The 17593-nt window shown below is 33.0% G+C and overlaps 1 protein-coding gene across 1 annotated transcript; it reads left to right on the top strand.

The window, feature by feature from the left end:
• Positions 1-2889: 2889 nt before the first annotated feature.
• LOC149910217 (uncharacterized) lies at positions 2890-6335 on the top strand. Its single transcript, XM_090109157.1, has 4 exons — positions 2890-3044; positions 3274-3431; positions 3546-3694; positions 3771-6335. The coding sequence occupies exons 1-4, from the start codon at positions 2890-2892 to the stop codon at positions 5499-5501; spliced, it is 2193 nt and encodes a 730-aa protein (XP_089965283.1). The 3' UTR covers positions 5502-6335.
• The last annotated feature ends 11258 nt before the right edge of the window (positions 6336-17593 follow it).

The following is a 17593-nucleotide window of genomic DNA, read 5'->3' as shown; positions in this document are numbered from 1 at the left end:
AAAGCAATTATCACTTGCATGAGTGTGTATCCGGGTAATAAATGTCGCCCGTAGATGTGTGGCGGGCAGTTAAACAGCCTCACAAATATTGACTTGGCGTCGTTTCGAAGTTTCGCCCGTCGAGAGTCCCGCTGGGAGTCGCGAGTTGTCTGGCGCACTGCCAGGTCTGTAGAACCTAGACACGTCCATGAAAGGTATAAAGAACTGTTAAATAAAATAAAAGGAAATGTTTGTAAGAATAAACGCTCTTTTCTGTAGAACAACGTTATATGATAAAATGTCAGAGTTATATAAACGAATGTTTCCATTTTAATTTATCGGCGGTATTAACTTGAATTTATTCCATTGAACGATTATTAAATTAATTATCATTGCTTTCGAAGAATAGAGGAACAGTCTATTCGTATAATACAATTTTCCTTTACATAAAATGTGAAGAAATAACCCTGTGACGGGATGATAAATGACGTTTTAGTAAAAACTGGCTCGTAGATAATGCCACTATATGTTATTACAGCAGCACTTAATCTTCTTTTGTTATTGCCTGAAAGGGTTTATCGGGTTTTCTTTCATTCGCGCTTTTCTATATCTTATTTTAATTTAATGAATGGCTATAGTAGTAATTTTAATTCAAAGATAAATAATTATGTCGAGTAAAACCAACGAAATATTCAATACGAAATTTAAAGCTTTAGCAAAGCTTTAAATTTTGCTATACAAAGCATACTGAACTGTATATTATATTGCAATATTATATTTTAATAAAAATGCCATGTTGAACGATTTTATGAAATTTTAAATAAACTCGCCATTTAAAACTTTACGCTTCATTGAAAAATCTCAACGTACACAGAGAAAACACAACAAGCTTTTACAAAATTTAGAAGTACCAACCAAGTCCGTAGGTTCAATGATACTAGATCTTTATAAAGATACTAGCTTTCCACCCGCGGCTTCGCCCGCACAGTCAAAGAAAAACCTATAACCCATAGTTCCCGTTCCCGTGGGATTTCCGAGATAAAACCTATCCTATGTCCCGGGGTAAAAAGTAGCCTATGTCCTTTCTCGGGTATCAAAATATCTCTATACCAAATTTCATGCAAATTGGTTCAGTAGTTAAGGCGTGATTGAGTAACAGACAGACAGACAGAGTTACTTTCGCATTTATAATATTAGTATGGATTTTGAACAAATATGGTTGTTGTTTTAACTACGAACTTTAAATTTATCTTAAAATACTTATTTTTCTATATTAATTGTGTAAATAAGCACAAACTGGCATCGAATAATAATTTTGGTGAAGACTGAAGTATGTCCTAGCAGAACCTTCACAAATAAACACCAAAACTTTTTATTTTAGTTGATATCCAAATTATTACAACCTAGCAATATAAACATCTACGCGAATGCCACTGTATTTATAATTCGATCACCATAAAATATACATACATACAATAACCAATTTTTTCTTATCTAAGAATAAACTGACGATAATAAACGAACGTTAATAATTTAAATTTATAGCTAGCTTGTAGACTTGACATCACTCAGCGTTAATGCAAATTTCCTACTCGAAAGATCCTCGAACATCGTAGTTCCCGTTGTAATTTGGTGCTCGAATGCTGCTGTCAATCACTTCGATTGTATTCACATTGTTGGAGGTAAAGCCTTTATTCTCAAAGGCTACGTACAATATCAAAGATGAATAGAAACCTTCAGCGTACTTCTAAGTAGTTTCATATGAAATGTAAAGCATACGAAAACGCATTAGGTAAATATTTCACCAAAAAGGGTACATTTTAACATTTTCAAATATTGTAAAATATGCTGCCAATCAACAATGATAAATGGCTTCTTTGAAGTCTTCTATAAGCGAAGAATTGGCAAGATACCATAAAATAGATGATGATCGATCGTTACTAAGAAAAATGAGATAAACTTCACAAGACGGCAGTGAAAATTCAAATTAGGAATAATGACATTTTAAGAGACGAGAACTTTAGAATAACCATGAATAATTTGAACAAAACTCTTAGTAGAACGCGTAATACGGTGTATGTTTTTCCGATTGGTTTCATTCAGCGTATATAAGGAAATTGCGAACGAAATTCCAACAATTTTTCCTTCACCGAGTTTGGCAGGGCGCTATAAATCTGCTGACAGAGATACCAACTTTATTGCGAAGCTAAGCGTTCCATTAAAATGATTATTTATTCACGAAAGGTTTATGAATTCATTCCAATTTTCGTTATAACTGTATTTCAAAAGATACTACGGGTAACACTCGAGAACGAAATTCAAAAAGTGATATTTACGGTTATAGGTTCCTATACTGGTATCTACATCTACACTAATATTAAAAAGAGGAAAACTTTGTTTGTTTGTTTGTTTGTTTGATTGTAATGAATAGGCTCATAAACTACTGGACCGATTTTAAAAATTCTTTCACCATTCGAAAGCTACATTATCCACGAGTAACATAGGCTAGGTTTTATCCCGGAAATCCCACGGGAACGGGAACTATGCTGGTTTTTCTTTGAAAACGCGGGCGAAGCCGCAGGCGGAAAGCTAGTTAGCTATAAATTGAAGTTTTTATGGGTAATGTAATAAGAAGGGCTTTTTATTAAAAACAGTTGAAAATATAAGAGGCTTCAGACGAGACATTGAAACAACAAAATATGCAAAAATTGACTATAACATTTTTTCTGTCCATGAGTTTTTTTTATATTCATAGACGTAAATACTAAAAATTAAGTATTCGTTTTTTTTATATTGAGAGTTGAAAAAAAAAAAACATTGACAAGTAACAATAACAAACGGACTAGTATGAAAGCGTTTGTTAGTCTTTCTGTTTCTTATAGCTAATTAATCCATAATTATACGATTTTAATGCAATCATTCTCATTTAATTCATATTACTTTGTTGCAGTCGACACTACGGCACAATATGACGCTGTTCGAGCATACCTAAAAGAGTTAGATATATCCAGTGCAGTTTGGGTTGGACTCATTAGAAGCAACCCAGATGGGGATTTCACATGGACGTAAGAAAATTATTAATTCATACAAACTAAACCTACACATATTAGAAAGAGTCATATGCTACGACATCTGATCTGTTAAAATAATATTGTTTCCTACATCAAAACAAAAAAAGCTTTCTTTATTCATCCGCTTTTAATCATAAATAGCTTTCTGAAAAAAATATTTATTGTTAACATTTTGCATAGGTAATTATTTCAAAATTGCTTAATATGGATACTTACATTTTAGTGACTATAGAGGCTTAAGTGGTGAAGGGTATTGGAGTTCAGCTCCAGACTCGCGAACTGCACCACTTTGTGCAGCTGCTGATCCCGCAGCGGACTATAGATGGGATGCTCGAGCATGCGGTGGACCTTCTGTTGCCTCCTTTATCTGCGAACTGCCGGGTAAATTATTGATGAGAACTCTTATAAACTATTCTATACTCTTGTTTATTTTCTATTTAAAATTTATATTTGTGATATGAGAAAGCGATTGATTAAAATAGCATTCCTTTATAGTTCCTCAATGGGCGCTTGGCAACGAGGGCTGTATGGTAAAAGCATTGCCAGCTCTTACTGTCTTGTACCTTCCGGAGAGTGCAGCCGTTCAACTTACAACTGACTGTGGTTTAGCTGGTGTGAAACGCGTTCAATGCACGGGCAATGTGGTTCGTATCAAATTCATTTTAAATAAAAAAAATATTTAATCTATAACTTATAAACTAAAATCACACTTTCTTTCAGAAACGTGAAGATTTGTTGAAAGATTTATCGTGTACTGAAGAAGAACAAGCTTCATCTACACTAAATATACATTTTACCAATTCGGATTGGCAAGTTACTACTGACGTTTCCATTGACCAAGATAATGATGTTATGACTGAGGAGGCTATTACAACCGGACGTGGAGATATAGAACAGGCTAGTTTTATAAAATCTACTCCTGTTCATAATTATATTTTAGGAGAGCGCAATCAATTTATAACCAAACAATATGAACCAACCACTAGAAATGAAAATATTAACCCTGTGGAAAATAACAATCTAAATAATAATATTCCCAGTATAATTTTCAAAGATGACATTGCAAGTAACGAGTATGCGGATAAGTTAGAGGATGAACGCCACATTCAACATAAGCTATTACACGATGAACTTGCTCGGCTTGGTAATTTGGAAACGATATTTAATCAACCTACTGATCATTTCGTCCCACCCCTAGTAATGGCCAAAGCTAGATTAAGCAATGATATGACTGCAATGTCTTTTGAAGAAAAGCTTGCACAAGAGCACGATGATTATAAAGATATAATGCATCCAAGCAATCAAGTGACGATGACGACTAATTTGGTAAATGTAGAAAATGACAACACGACAAATGAAACTCCGACAACATTAGCAAACAGTGTTTTAATTAGTGTCTCGCAATTAAAAAGTAACAACGAGAATAACGATAAGGATTACACGAAAAAAGTAATGCCGAAAAAATATACTTCAAAGTATGCAAAATACGATGATTCTAAAAGAAAATCAATTTCAATAATAAATGTCAAAAGGAGTTCAAATAAATCTTTATTATCTTTAGCACCATCCTACACCACTGTAGAAACTCCTATCTCATTATCAGATACAACAGAACAAGGTGAAAATCGGGAACAAACTATTCAAAATGAAACACAAATACTCACTGATGACAATGAAAGAGATGAATCCTCTATAGAGCTGACCGTGATTATTAGAGAACCTAATGATTTTAGAAAACAAGTTGTAGAAGATAAAAGTATTTATAATGAAACAATTAACATACCTGCGACTAACACAAATAAAAATTCTACAAAATACCAACAAAATGCGACATCACCAAATGTTTATGTCTTACATGATGAAATTATCAATATTACTTTTAACATAGAACATAATAACAACTCAACTAACGTTCAGGTTATGGAAGTTGCCACAAAGATGCCCATCTTTAGAGACAATATAAGTAAAGTCGAAGAATCAAAACCAACTTTGGAGCCACTCAAAAATAGACATCCCAATTTGTCAGTTGATTCCGATTCAACCGTAACTGAAATAAATAGATATACATCCGAGTTTACAGAGCACAGTGATATTTCTATGACATCATTAATTAATACATCTGATACCCCTACCAATTCAGATGATAATTCGCATAATTTTACTGCCTCTGTTCAATTGATATCAGATACCCATGTTTTTAACAATTCTGAAAAAACAACTGGCGCTGACATCAACGATAATGATAAGACAGTGCCAACAATAATTTCTGACACATCAGACATTGATATCCAACATAGTGATGATAATTTAAGAGAAGAAGAAATTGACGATTTCCAATCACCGTTGCTATCTGGTGCGGTTGAACCAATCCACAAACCTATGAGGGGCCGGAGACCACAAAATTCTCAAAATCACGCTAAAAAATTCAACCCTTTTCGCATATTAGGTTAGGTTAGAAACACTATATATAAATCTGTATTTTGACTGCCAAGGAATTCTACCCTTAGATATTAAAGGACTGAGAAGACGATACACAATTTCAGCATAGTATTAGATTTAAGACACAGTTACATATTGTGATCGCACAGTGCACTTAGCAGAATTACATGATGATCCCTTAATCGTGATTGGTATTTCATTAGACTACATATTCATTACATTAAGACATTATTTATTAAGCGCACCCTTAAGCTGACTGTCAATCCCACTAGCGAGCGTTAGCGTAAATTACTTCTCTAGAGTTTCTATTGTTCTTTCTACCCACATTAGATGATATATTTTAAATGAAGTCGGTTAATAAATGTTTTAAAGTGATTCTTGTCTAATCGATTTGAGGTCGAAAAAGATTTTGGTTGGCACAAAGATTTTATACATAGTTTGTAAGATTTATAGTAAAAGCGCGTGTTGCTTTATATACTTACGTTATTTTGTGCTGCTCATAAAATAAAATATACATTGTAATAAAATAAATTTATACTCTTTTTACTTAAATAATGTTAATACTCGCTACTGGGGCAGGGACCTTACTTTCACGAAGAAATTTAATCGTTCATTACACTCATATATATTGATTAGTGTTCACGTATTTTAAAATGTCAAATGGCAACCTAGTCAATTCGTGTATTTCGGAGTATAGCAAAGCTATGTTACATTATTTTAGATCTAGTCACTTAGAAAGTAGCATTACTGTAAAATCATTGCCAAAATAAAGAGATACTTATCAGACACAGTTCGAAAACATGCTAATCATATCATTATAGTTTAAGATTAATTAATTTTAATTATATTCGTCGTCGTCGTCGTCGTCGTTTCAGCCGTGGGACGTCCACTGCTGGACAAAGGCCTCCCTCAAGGTTTTCCACCACGACCGGTCACCGGCGGCCTGCATCCAGCGGCTCCCTGCCACTCGGACCAGGTCGTCTGTCCATATAATAATTATATTCGTTAATTTAAAAATATCGTATTTGATACATTTTATTTATATTCATCACTTTATCGCATTCCTTTGAAATATTGTTCCGAGATTAATTACCCTCCTCGAACGATGTTCGTTTAAATTAATCTCATTTAAGATGAAAGTGGTTAGATATATCAACTCAAGATGCTGGGGAAAATGGCTGTTTTACATAAAACGAGAATTTTATAATTTATCACAATGTAGTAGGTATGGATTTTATAAATAAATATTAAATATAATATTGGTGTCTTATTTTAGTAACCAAAAATGATGAAATAAACTAAATTTTCTATATTATGTAGTTAACCACTGATATGCACAAAGCTAATCGACTTATATTTAGTCCATACGTATTTTGCGAAACCTTTCCTACTAAAATTTTGTAGGTCATTTAATTTTGGGATGACAGAGATCGTATCATATGTACCGATAACCTGATTTTCGTTTAGTAGTTAATGACTCTGAATAGATTTTATTATTGGAGCGACGAATATATTGTATTCTTTTAGTATTTGCGGAGTTTATTAAATAAAAATAAATGCAAACATACCAAAACACTATTAAAAGGTACTACGCTAGATAAAGCCGGTAATAACGTAACCTAAAGATATTTGCAATATTTGAGTCTTAAAGATCCATAAAAACTCAATTAGTTACTATATATCTGAGCTAATGAAACTAGCTGATACGCCGTGAGTTCAAGAGAATGCACAAAAACACAAGGTGAGACAGATGCAAGAGCGCTACACAAAACTCTTCAGGCGTTCGCATTTCACTCGAAGGTAAGAGTCATTTCACACTACTGCGGGAGCCAAAGGAATGAGTGACTTATTATGAACAAGGGTTCTTTGTCGTTCAAGTTTCTATAGTATATATCACGTTTCCTCTATATCGGATAAAGACGTTATACCCTTTGAACATTACCAAAATAGTCATATTATTAGATACATAAATTAATTACAAACAATTCAAAACTTTTTAAGAAGCTTATCAGGCAGAACTTACGCCATCCTGCGCCCTGCGCCATTCTTTATAACAAAATTCATCGAAATCTGTTAACTATTATAAACAGACATTTTGAACAGAGTTATTGTCGTACACAATTTAAGTATAAATTTATTTCACAATTAGGTCCTTACCGCCGCGCCGTCTTGATGTAATGGTATAAGTTAAAAACATAGCCAGCTATACAAGGCTGATTACTTACTTTATGACAGAGAGTACTTCAATTGCTTCGAATACCGTGAAGTGATGAGAGTCTTCAAATTATATTATTAGGCAAAATATAAAGCATTTAATTATATTCAGCTGGTAGGTTTTCAACCATTTTTTTTTCAATAAATTCAAATTTAGTAGTTAACAACAAATAAATTACAATAGAATAGTATTCTCGTAAGTTTTCTCAACACTCCACACAATCAATATTTGCCAAACGCTTCAGCTTCGACTTGTACAAGTTTCTGGAAAACCTCAACTTTTTGTTTACTTAGTGTGGTACTTTTCAATTTAATTTGCCATATTATTGAAGTTATAGCTATTAACGTGAGGAACCTTAATTTACATAGATAAAACGTATGGATGCCAATTGCCGTAATACTAAAAACTTTAAAATGATTGATTTTGTATTAATAAAGTTAACGAAATAAAAGTAATCACTTCATTATTCTTATTTCTAGCGGTTATATTTTTACCTCTTATCGTATTTCATTGAAATTTATAATATTTAATGACGAACCAAGATCATAACACTTAAAACAAAACGAAGAGCAATTTATACTGCTGTTTGCTATCGTATTGCCCATTTTCAATGAAACGACCGTTTTTGTTCGCATCACGGGACATAAATACAAAAGTTATGGAACCTCGTGTATCGTCGCATTATTGTTTACATATCTAGTGACATAAACAAATGTTTATACCTTTATGTGTGCGGAGGGATCACGTCGTAAATCATCTGATCCTTCCTTCTGTCGTTTTACACCTTTAGTACGTTTGATGTGTGTTTTTAGTTTACCTACCATGCTGATACATTCTCTCCTTATTATATGTAATCAAAAATAGACCGAATAATTTATAGATTTTTTGGCAATTTTAAGATATGTGTTTATAAATGAAGACTCAAAAACCAAAGTAACGTAAGAAATTCAAACAGTATTGAGTATGTAGGAACTTACCATGCTGGACATTGACAACGAAAATTAGGACAGAGGTCACACGGGTTGTGTCTCATCCATTATTCACTGTGATTGGTGGATCCATCGCACTGCGTTTGACTCAATCATGTTAATGAAACTTTATCTCATGGCAAAGCTGTATCATTGTTGTTGTAGGCTCTAGCGCTTGTTAAAAAGTTGTGAGAGAAATCACTCCAAAAACTGTCTTATTGAATGTAGGAATTGGATAGGTATAGGAAGGATACCTACTAACATTCTCATTTGATAATGGGACATTTTAATTAAGTATATTTTAGTGAATTTAGTGAAGCATAATATCTAAGTTTAACGAGTCTCTCTTTTACTTTTTATTACAACCATCTTATAATGCTCTACCTTTTCCTCTTCGCAAGATTTGCGTTAGTATTGACGATAGTGCGTATGAAACCTAAACATTTATCGTTATAATATCTATTTATAAAGGCATGTAGCTATTATATTCTATAACATATAGCTCTGGTAATATGACGTGAACGAACTAGCGGTATTATGCAAATTGCTGAGATCACCTGGAGCCCGTCCCGGAGATTCTATTTCGTGTTAAACACAAATCACTTTCCGTCCTCGGCCTCTGTGGATCGCACTAGCAGAGGTTCGCAAACCTTTTGCATTCAATAGACTTTGTAAATAAGAATATTTTAGTAAATAAACTCATTTATCGCTAAGATATACTTATATGCCATATGTATGCAAAGATCTTTAAAACTACGCAACAGGTACCTATATATTGATGCGATTTTATTTAATGGATTAAGTGGACCAAGAGGAAGGTTCTAGCACACAGTTTGCTAAGGAAAGCTTTTATTTTTTTTTTATTAATAATAATTTTATAATATTGTATTATATAATTCAATTCTTCTTCTGCTGAATAAGGGTATTTTTTAAACCTGTTTTTACAAAAAGCTACCGCGGTTGCGATGTGCTCACAGTATTAGATATTTAAGATTAATTAGTATCTAATGTAAAGGATTGAAAAATTGCTTGTGTTGAAGCATTACTATTGTTACTTATCTACGTTTGAAGTGCTACTTTGAGAACCGCAGCCTTAAGCAATGCGTTCGGATTATTGCTAAGCCCACGGCTCCAATGCATATCGATCTATGGCATAAACCAACTACGTTACCTTCTTATATAAAATAAATTTATAAAAGGGAACTGAAGCTGGCAATAACTTACTTAGGTAAATAATTGATCTATTGATATGACCTTGTTTCTATTTGTCATATTCTTGCGTCTAATCATATCGAAATATAAATTAATAAAAAAAAACAGAAAACTTTCAAAAGTTTTAAGGCATTTAAAACTTTTGAAAGTTTTAAATGCCTATGGATATGGAATATCTAATGGCTTCTATATTTTGGTGCAGTGCTTTCATTCTATGGCTCTACCTAGAGATGTGCAAGTTTTTATTTATGTTTACTATTCCACCGGGAAGTTGATATTATGCTACATTGGTTTAAGGCCAAAGAATTTCTCAAAACTGGAATCTCCGAAATATTGTGCCGCGATATTCCCGGTAACAATATAAATTCCATTGTTGTTCCTACGTAAAATTCTATGTGCCCTCCATTTGGCGCAATATTTCAAAGCGTGGAACACAAAACGAATAATCTAATATGACACTGCAGTTGCATTCTGCATTTGCTTTATGTTTATCTTTCGGATAAACATTGTTATCGTCCAATTGAACCCGAGAGTGCTTAACCACATACACAGCTCGGATTCGACCAACAATTTATTGTTGTACGATAATCCGAGCGCTCCTGATTAACTCAGTATTCCTGTTATCTACGGACGCTTGCTATTGTTGCTCCTCTTACAGCCAGAGAATGTTTTAAAACTAAAACGATCTAGAAGAGATAACAAAACGTTTTAAAACTAAATTTTCCCGGAATTACTTTCTTTCTCTTTCAGGAAAACATTTCAAGTATAAAATGTTGTTTAATACTGTTAAATCGTAGATATATATATTTTTAAAGAGCTCTATAATATTTAGTAAGTATTGAAAGTATTCAATTAATATTTAAATGTACTACATAATTTAAAATTTATCAACGAAAGAGGAGAGAAGATGATAATAATCATAATTCATAACTATTATATTATACAAGCGGTACTTGTGCTATAAAATATTATTTATTATGAGTGCCATTTTAAGGTAGATAATTACCACCTCTAAAGATCATGAAACCGTTACAGAATTACGTCGGTAATCAGAGGGTACAGTAATTTGTCGTTGCTTTTATGAAATAAGGACGAAATTAGTACGGCTAATTAAAGTTACAGCGTAGTTTGCAGACCCTCGTCAAGTGCTGTCTGTCCGCCTGTTAGACCGGGAGATACTGACACAAAATTTCGAGTCATTTGTAACAAGGATGGCGGTTCTACAGGGGTCTTAGTACGCAATGACAAAAATAAAAATGATGGTGTGAACGCTGGTACCGGTGGCTTAGTCGCGTGGGCGTTTGTCGAACTCGTCGGAAAAATAGCGAAAGTCAAACGATTTGTAACACAAAAATTTTAGAATTTACCGATAGCCCATAAAAAAGGAGTAGGCGGTAGTGTCATGCCATACTTTTCCGGTGTGACTTACAGCCCGCCATACCGATGTGAATGTGTTGATTTAAATAAAACAATCATTCAACCATTTGTACCAGGCTAACTTTTGCACAGGTAACTATCGTCGTGCAGCCATTTACGAAAATCGCCATGCCATACTTTTCGGACGATTCCAAATGGTCGCCATACCGCCGAAAATCTGCAAAAAATTTTTATTTTGCCAAACTTTTTGTACCAGTATTGCATTTGGATTTTTGGAGAGTATTTGATAAAATGTGACCATTATTATATTTGCCATACTTCTAGTAGGGGGAAAAAGTGCTGTCATACTTGAAAACTTAATTTATTATTAATTTATATAAGTGAAGATTTCCAACACATAGATCTTTGAAATTTTGTATTTATATTTGTTGATCCTCAAACTTACAGGAAAAATAAGTGCCATACTGTTACAAATCGTTTGACTTTCGCTATTTTCCGACGAGTTCGACTAACGCCCACGCGACTAAGCCGCCGGTACCAGCGTTCACGCCATCGTTTTTCTTTTTGTCATTGCGTACTAAGACCCCTGTAGAACCGCCATCCTGTTACAAATGACTCGAAATTTTGTGTCAGTATCTCCCGGTCTATGTGGCGTAAGCGCTGTCTGAATTGTCTCTACTTCTTGGATAATTCTGTATGAATGAAAACAGGTAGATCAAATATAAATGGATATAATTAAACAGTGAGCTTGAGCGGCAAGAACGCAGTGGAAATTAGTATCTAAAAATATCGAGGAGCAATAAATGCAACTAAATGTTGATGTTTAATATTATACGATTAAATATAAGACGAAACAGATTTTAATACAAGTTAAAGTATTCAATGTTGATGTTGCTCTCGAACAACAAAAATATGCAAGTTAAAATGTCTATATTCAGTAATAATTCGCATTAGTAATTTCATAATATCAATTTATCATTCACCGGAATATGCTTCATTACGCAATATTATATTAAAATTTGATTGGGTTTACTTGTTATATTCAAAGCGGTATTTTCATTCGAATACAAAATTTGTTACAGCATTCCAGTTCGCAATCACAATGCAATTCGTCATTCACAAACCTAGTTTAACGTATGGAAACTGCACACGATTTACTGGCTCCATATTGAAATATGGAGTTCGTTATATATCAAATAAAATACATATAAATAGCAAATACAGCTATCAAAAGGGTTGTTTGCCACGTCAATCGCACTGAAAGCAATTCCAATATACCAAATTGGTTATATAGCTATATCTATGTTCCTAATATTTAAGTCGCGTGGTCACTATTTCTAAGAACAACAAAGCATCAGTATCGTTTGAAGCTATTTATGTAATTAAATATTTTTACTACTAGTTACATGCTAATATGTGCAAGCAAATTATAAATAAATTGTAAAATGTGTGTGCTCGTCGTCTTTTAATTTTATGGAAAGTTGTACTTCAACAATTTGAAAAAAATATATTATTATGTTGCCGCTGGCCGCAGCTACCCAATAATTAGCTGATGATATGGTAGTGGTACCCAAAAACCGTATAAAGTTTTGAAACTGTCGATGGAAAAGGACTCTAAAATATACTCTCATATTGACAATGTGTACCACTTTTTTCTAAACGGTAGGTGTTACCCCCATTAAAAGTTATCCCATTCTAAAATGAGTTTTTAAGTGTAGGTATGCATTATAACATTTGGTTGATGTTTTAAAAACTCCCTCGAAGGAACCCAATTATAAGTTGAGGGATCGCTAGAAGTTGAGCTATGTATTTTTTAACAAATTTATGAAGAAAAGTCTCGAAGTACTGATACTTCATTCTCGTTGACGGCTCTTCACGATTATGAGTTTTTGTACAAAATATATTTAGAATAATTTATGTTGTTTATCGTTGCTTCTTTTCGTATATTTTCAAAAGTATGAATATATAAATGAATTAATTCAGACACGATTGAAATTTAATTAATGCGTATCAATGCACTATAATTTACATATTATATGGTTTAATACAAACACCAATTACACGGTAACAAGTTTTCGAATTACTGTTTTAATAAATTCGCAATTTATTGCTATTGAAATACAGTGTTCATAAGGAAACCCTTTCATTTAGCGGAGGTAAGAAATAATTTGGGAAATGGTTTTCTTCCTAGGGTTTCATCACATGTATTTTCACCTTTAAGAGTTAATAAGTCATAAGTAATCATAACATATCATGATATTAAAGGTGATTTTTATATGTGAAATAAAAAAAATATGTACACTGTTTGGGCGAAAATTTTTTATAATGTTTGAGTTTGCTTTGTTTTCATAGATAAGCATTACAAAAAAAAACATAAAGCATCGATGATGATGATGTACTAACTTTAAGAGCTCGAGAGTTTGTCGTCATTAGATAAATGTGTATTATGTTTGTATCCTACGTAAAGAAATAATAAGGAAAAAAATATTAATCTGTTATAATTTATCCAAATGAACAGCAGACTTTATCAATTAATAATGCAGTCATTACAGAATGATTGCAGAAACTATGAGCTCAGCAATAAATGTTTAATTAATATTATCAAATTAAAATAAAAGTAACCGTTGTTTCTATTTAATGGAAAAGTTACTGTATTTCAAATAAAACCAATAATTTATTTTCGTACTGAAGCATGTTCGACTTTCCCACATTCAATTAAGTGCGCTCATCGGAATGTATAACAATTTAATTTTTATTTTGCTTGCTAAGGATGTTGGCATGCAATTTATATAATTGTGTACATTTCTACTGTGGTAGCTATTAAAGTTACCTAGAAAGTGGATTATGACACACTGACGTATAGATATTTAAATGCAATGAAATTTATAAAATGTAAAATTGTTATTAATAAATATTACATAATTATAATTAGGTGATTGAGTGATCTAATTTCGAAAATATAACACGAACATCGTTAAATTATTTGAAACATATATATAGACTACGCAAAAAAAATTACAAGGATGTGACAAAATAATTCACTTCTTACATGAATACAATCCCCATTTTATGTCCCCACAATTTTACAAAGAATACTAGGGAAAAGCATAAAAAAGTCATTACGCGACTTAAGATGGCGATATAGATGTTGAGTAAACGGGACCTCATTTGTATCTGTTGGGAACACAAAAACTGCAAACCGTCCTCTTGATAAATGACTTTTATTTACACAGATAAAGAATATCTCGGAATAATCTGGTGTATCCTTGACAAAGACTTTTAAAGACAATAACGTCTTAATTACTGAACTAAAAAGTGCTGTGAGATAATTCACATTTATTATTCTAAATTTAGCTCAAAAATTCCTTATTTTTAGAAAGTTGCCAATAATAATTACTAAGAATAGACCATACAATAATTTTAAGGAAAAGGCGATAGATTGAACTGTCACTTATATTGCAAAATCGATATCCACGAGCGCTCTTGTCAAAAATTGTGTTCCGTGAAATTAATGAAAATGGTTTGGTTGGAATGGTCCGGGAGCCAGCAGCAGATTTTATGACCAAGTTCCTCTCAAGCGGTAATTAGTAAAATGCATCAAAGTATAGTATTATGAAGCCTCGTGAACGTCAGCTGGAGCTCGGTTGGGGGGAAGAGCGGTTGTAGCCTCCCGTATCAGCTGGCGGTTTTTCCACCAAGATACAGCCAGCTGACATATATATTTATCCACAGTTACATATAAGCTATCATCAGGTAAATTTTTGTTTGAGAGGAAATAACGGAAAATAAATTTTTCTTTAAATTTAACTTTCATGTTCGAGACACCAGCTGACGTATAATACACCATGTTGTAACCAGCTGACTATTTTTTTTCGTTGAGATATTGGGTTAGCTACAATTTGACAAATTTTTAGCTGAGAGGAAATGAATGAATGAATGTATTTTTTTTCCTATGTGCGTGGGAGGCTACAACCGCTCACCCCCCCCACCGAGCGCCAGCTGACGTTCACGAGGCTTTATAATACTATACTCTCATGCGACTGACGAATTATCTCTTGAGAGGAAATAGTTAACCAAATTTGCACCTGGCTCCCTAACCAGAAAATCATGCTTGTAATAAAGATCTTGGATTCCAATTTAAACTGGTTACACACAACGTCTTTCAAATGTATCATTTAAATTATAGGATTATAATCCGCAAAATAGATTACTGTATTATATACATATATTATTTTTTATATACATATATTTTAATTTTAACTCAGAATTAACAACTGACAATTAACTCCTAAAATGTCCTTCATTGGTTGGCCTTTTGCGATCCTAAATATAGAAAGCTGGCAAAGGGACAGTCCGTCACTCCGACCACTAAATAAGTCCAGTACATATAAATAGAAACAATGGAAAATATACGTCCAAAATCAAACCTCTCGTCCCGTAGCTCCGCCGCCACTTTGACTTAGCAATTAGTACAAGGTCTGACCCTGATTGAATTACTTGCTATTTAATTTGGCTTTGTGCGCGAGACGTACTTGTGTATCGTGTTTCAATTTAAAATGGTAATTATGTTCTTGCCTTTGTTCTGTGGAGTTCTGGTGGAACGTTGTTTTAATTTGTGAGATTAGCAATTATTTCTACGTGTACGGTGTAGCATGTTAGTTGGGTTTTATTTTCATATGAATCTGTTCTTATTTCCTCATTTCAACGTGCGATGCTGTTCTCATTGCTTGCAATAATTTATGTAAAGATATTTATTTATCTACATGTAGAGCTAAATCTTATACTTCAAATAACAAAGTAACTACTGAAGTTACATCCTACAAATACAGCTTTCAGCACTTAAAACTTAAAGCTAGATTTGCATTCCTTTTAAATTTCTTTGTTATGCAAATATTGTCCCAAAACTTTGCTTCGCATATTCTCTGAGCTATAAATGACAGAAATACATAAAGAGTTAACAAACAAAATAAAAACAGCGAAATAAAGCTTCTACTTTTGAACTTAATACTCCGTAATAATTTCTCTAGGAGAGCTTTCATTGACACCAACACACATAATAAACCGAAATAACTGTAGTGTCAGGCAGGTAATATTTAGCAGTAGCAACGTTGTCATTGCGATCAATTTAGCAGAGCACTTAAAGCGCGCCACTTCGTCACACCACGTTACCTCTCATCCACCCTGAAGCCAAATTATCATCTATACGGTATACATATACGATGTACTGAAATTCACTTAGAGCTCAGCTGCCTTACCAGTGAAAGTGAACATCACTTAGACTCGCTTAGGTAAAAGCCTGCGGAAAATTTGAGGTGAACTTGTAATAAAATGTAACGGCAGGTACGATTTATGGCGCAGTGGGATGTGGGGCAAGATGATTGAAATCGAATAGATAGATAGCTCGTTATCTTGTAGATGATAGTAAAAACTTACAGAACAACCCGGGAAGGTTATTGATTAATGTTCATGGAACATGTCCCACTTTACATTACGTTAATTAACTTTAGGTACTATTTTTTACTCGTCTGCGACAGGTCATAGGAGGGTTAAGTTTTTTGAGTGTATGCCTTTAGTTTCTGTGATCTGTGGTATGTAGATATGTACGTATAAATGAAGGTATGTTCATTTCTATCGTCGTCGTTGGTGTATTTTTATATGATTTGTGTCAAAAAATTCATCTTACTCTTGAGAGTGATACAAAATTAAAAAGGAAAAAAAATTGCGCCAAAAAGTAATCAAGATCAAAATTTTGCAGTCGAGTTTTTTGTTTTTATGATAATATAAATATGTTTTTTTTTTAATGATATAGAATATAGGTAATGGAATCAGGAATGAATTTTAATTCGTTAATTTAGGTATAATTATTGAAATATTGACACAACGTATAAACAAGCTTGTGCTTATCATTAAATATATCAAGAAGTTCTTAAGTAAAGCTGAAACAAATAAAGTAGTTCACGTGTATAAGCCTCACTTCATAAGTATAAGTCATACTTGACTAATCCATAATCGTCTAAGGAGCAGGATGTTTGATCGCCGCCGCCCTGTTTGTGCCGCCCTCACAAATATTGACTTAAATGTCGACTTATGACGAGCAATTAACTATACAGTGACTGCTACAGATGTATTTATAATGACTTTAGTGATTGGTTTCGGTCTAGGTAGCTAATTATACTGTAAAACCTTTAAGTGTGTGAGTTAATCAGAATTCAGATTTCAGAGGATTAATTACTGATGACAAAATATGTTATAGGTAACCAATTATTAATGTAATATGTATGTATAATGTAATTCTTAATATATAAATACTTTATTGAACCGTCAAACTTAAG

Source organism: Colias eurytheme, chromosome 2, assembly GCF_061535395.1.
Source record: "Colias eurytheme isolate Ceu_HAF_F1 chromosome 2, ilColEury1 Martin Lab GWU primary, whole genome shotgun sequence".
Lineage (NCBI taxonomy): Eukaryota > Metazoa > Arthropoda > Insecta > Lepidoptera > Pieridae > Colias > Colias eurytheme.
The sequence above is the reverse complement of the archived record's forward strand: the minus strand, read 5'-3'. Positions and strand labels throughout refer to the sequence as shown.

Excerpts from the sequence above, each read along its gene's own strand:
- LOC149910217 (XM_090109157.1), top strand. The coding sequence starts at position 2,890 with ATGCAATCATTCTCATTTAATTCATATTACTTTGTTGCAGTCGACACT. Across the intron at positions 3,432-3,545 it reads CTTTATCTGCGAACTGCCGG|TTCCTCAATGGGCGCTTGGC; the intron begins GTAAATTATTGA and ends ATTCCTTTATAG. Across the intron at positions 3,695-3,770 it reads TTCAATGCACGGGCAATGTG|AAACGTGAAGATTTGTTGAA; the intron begins GTTCGTATCAAA and ends ACTTTCTTTCAG.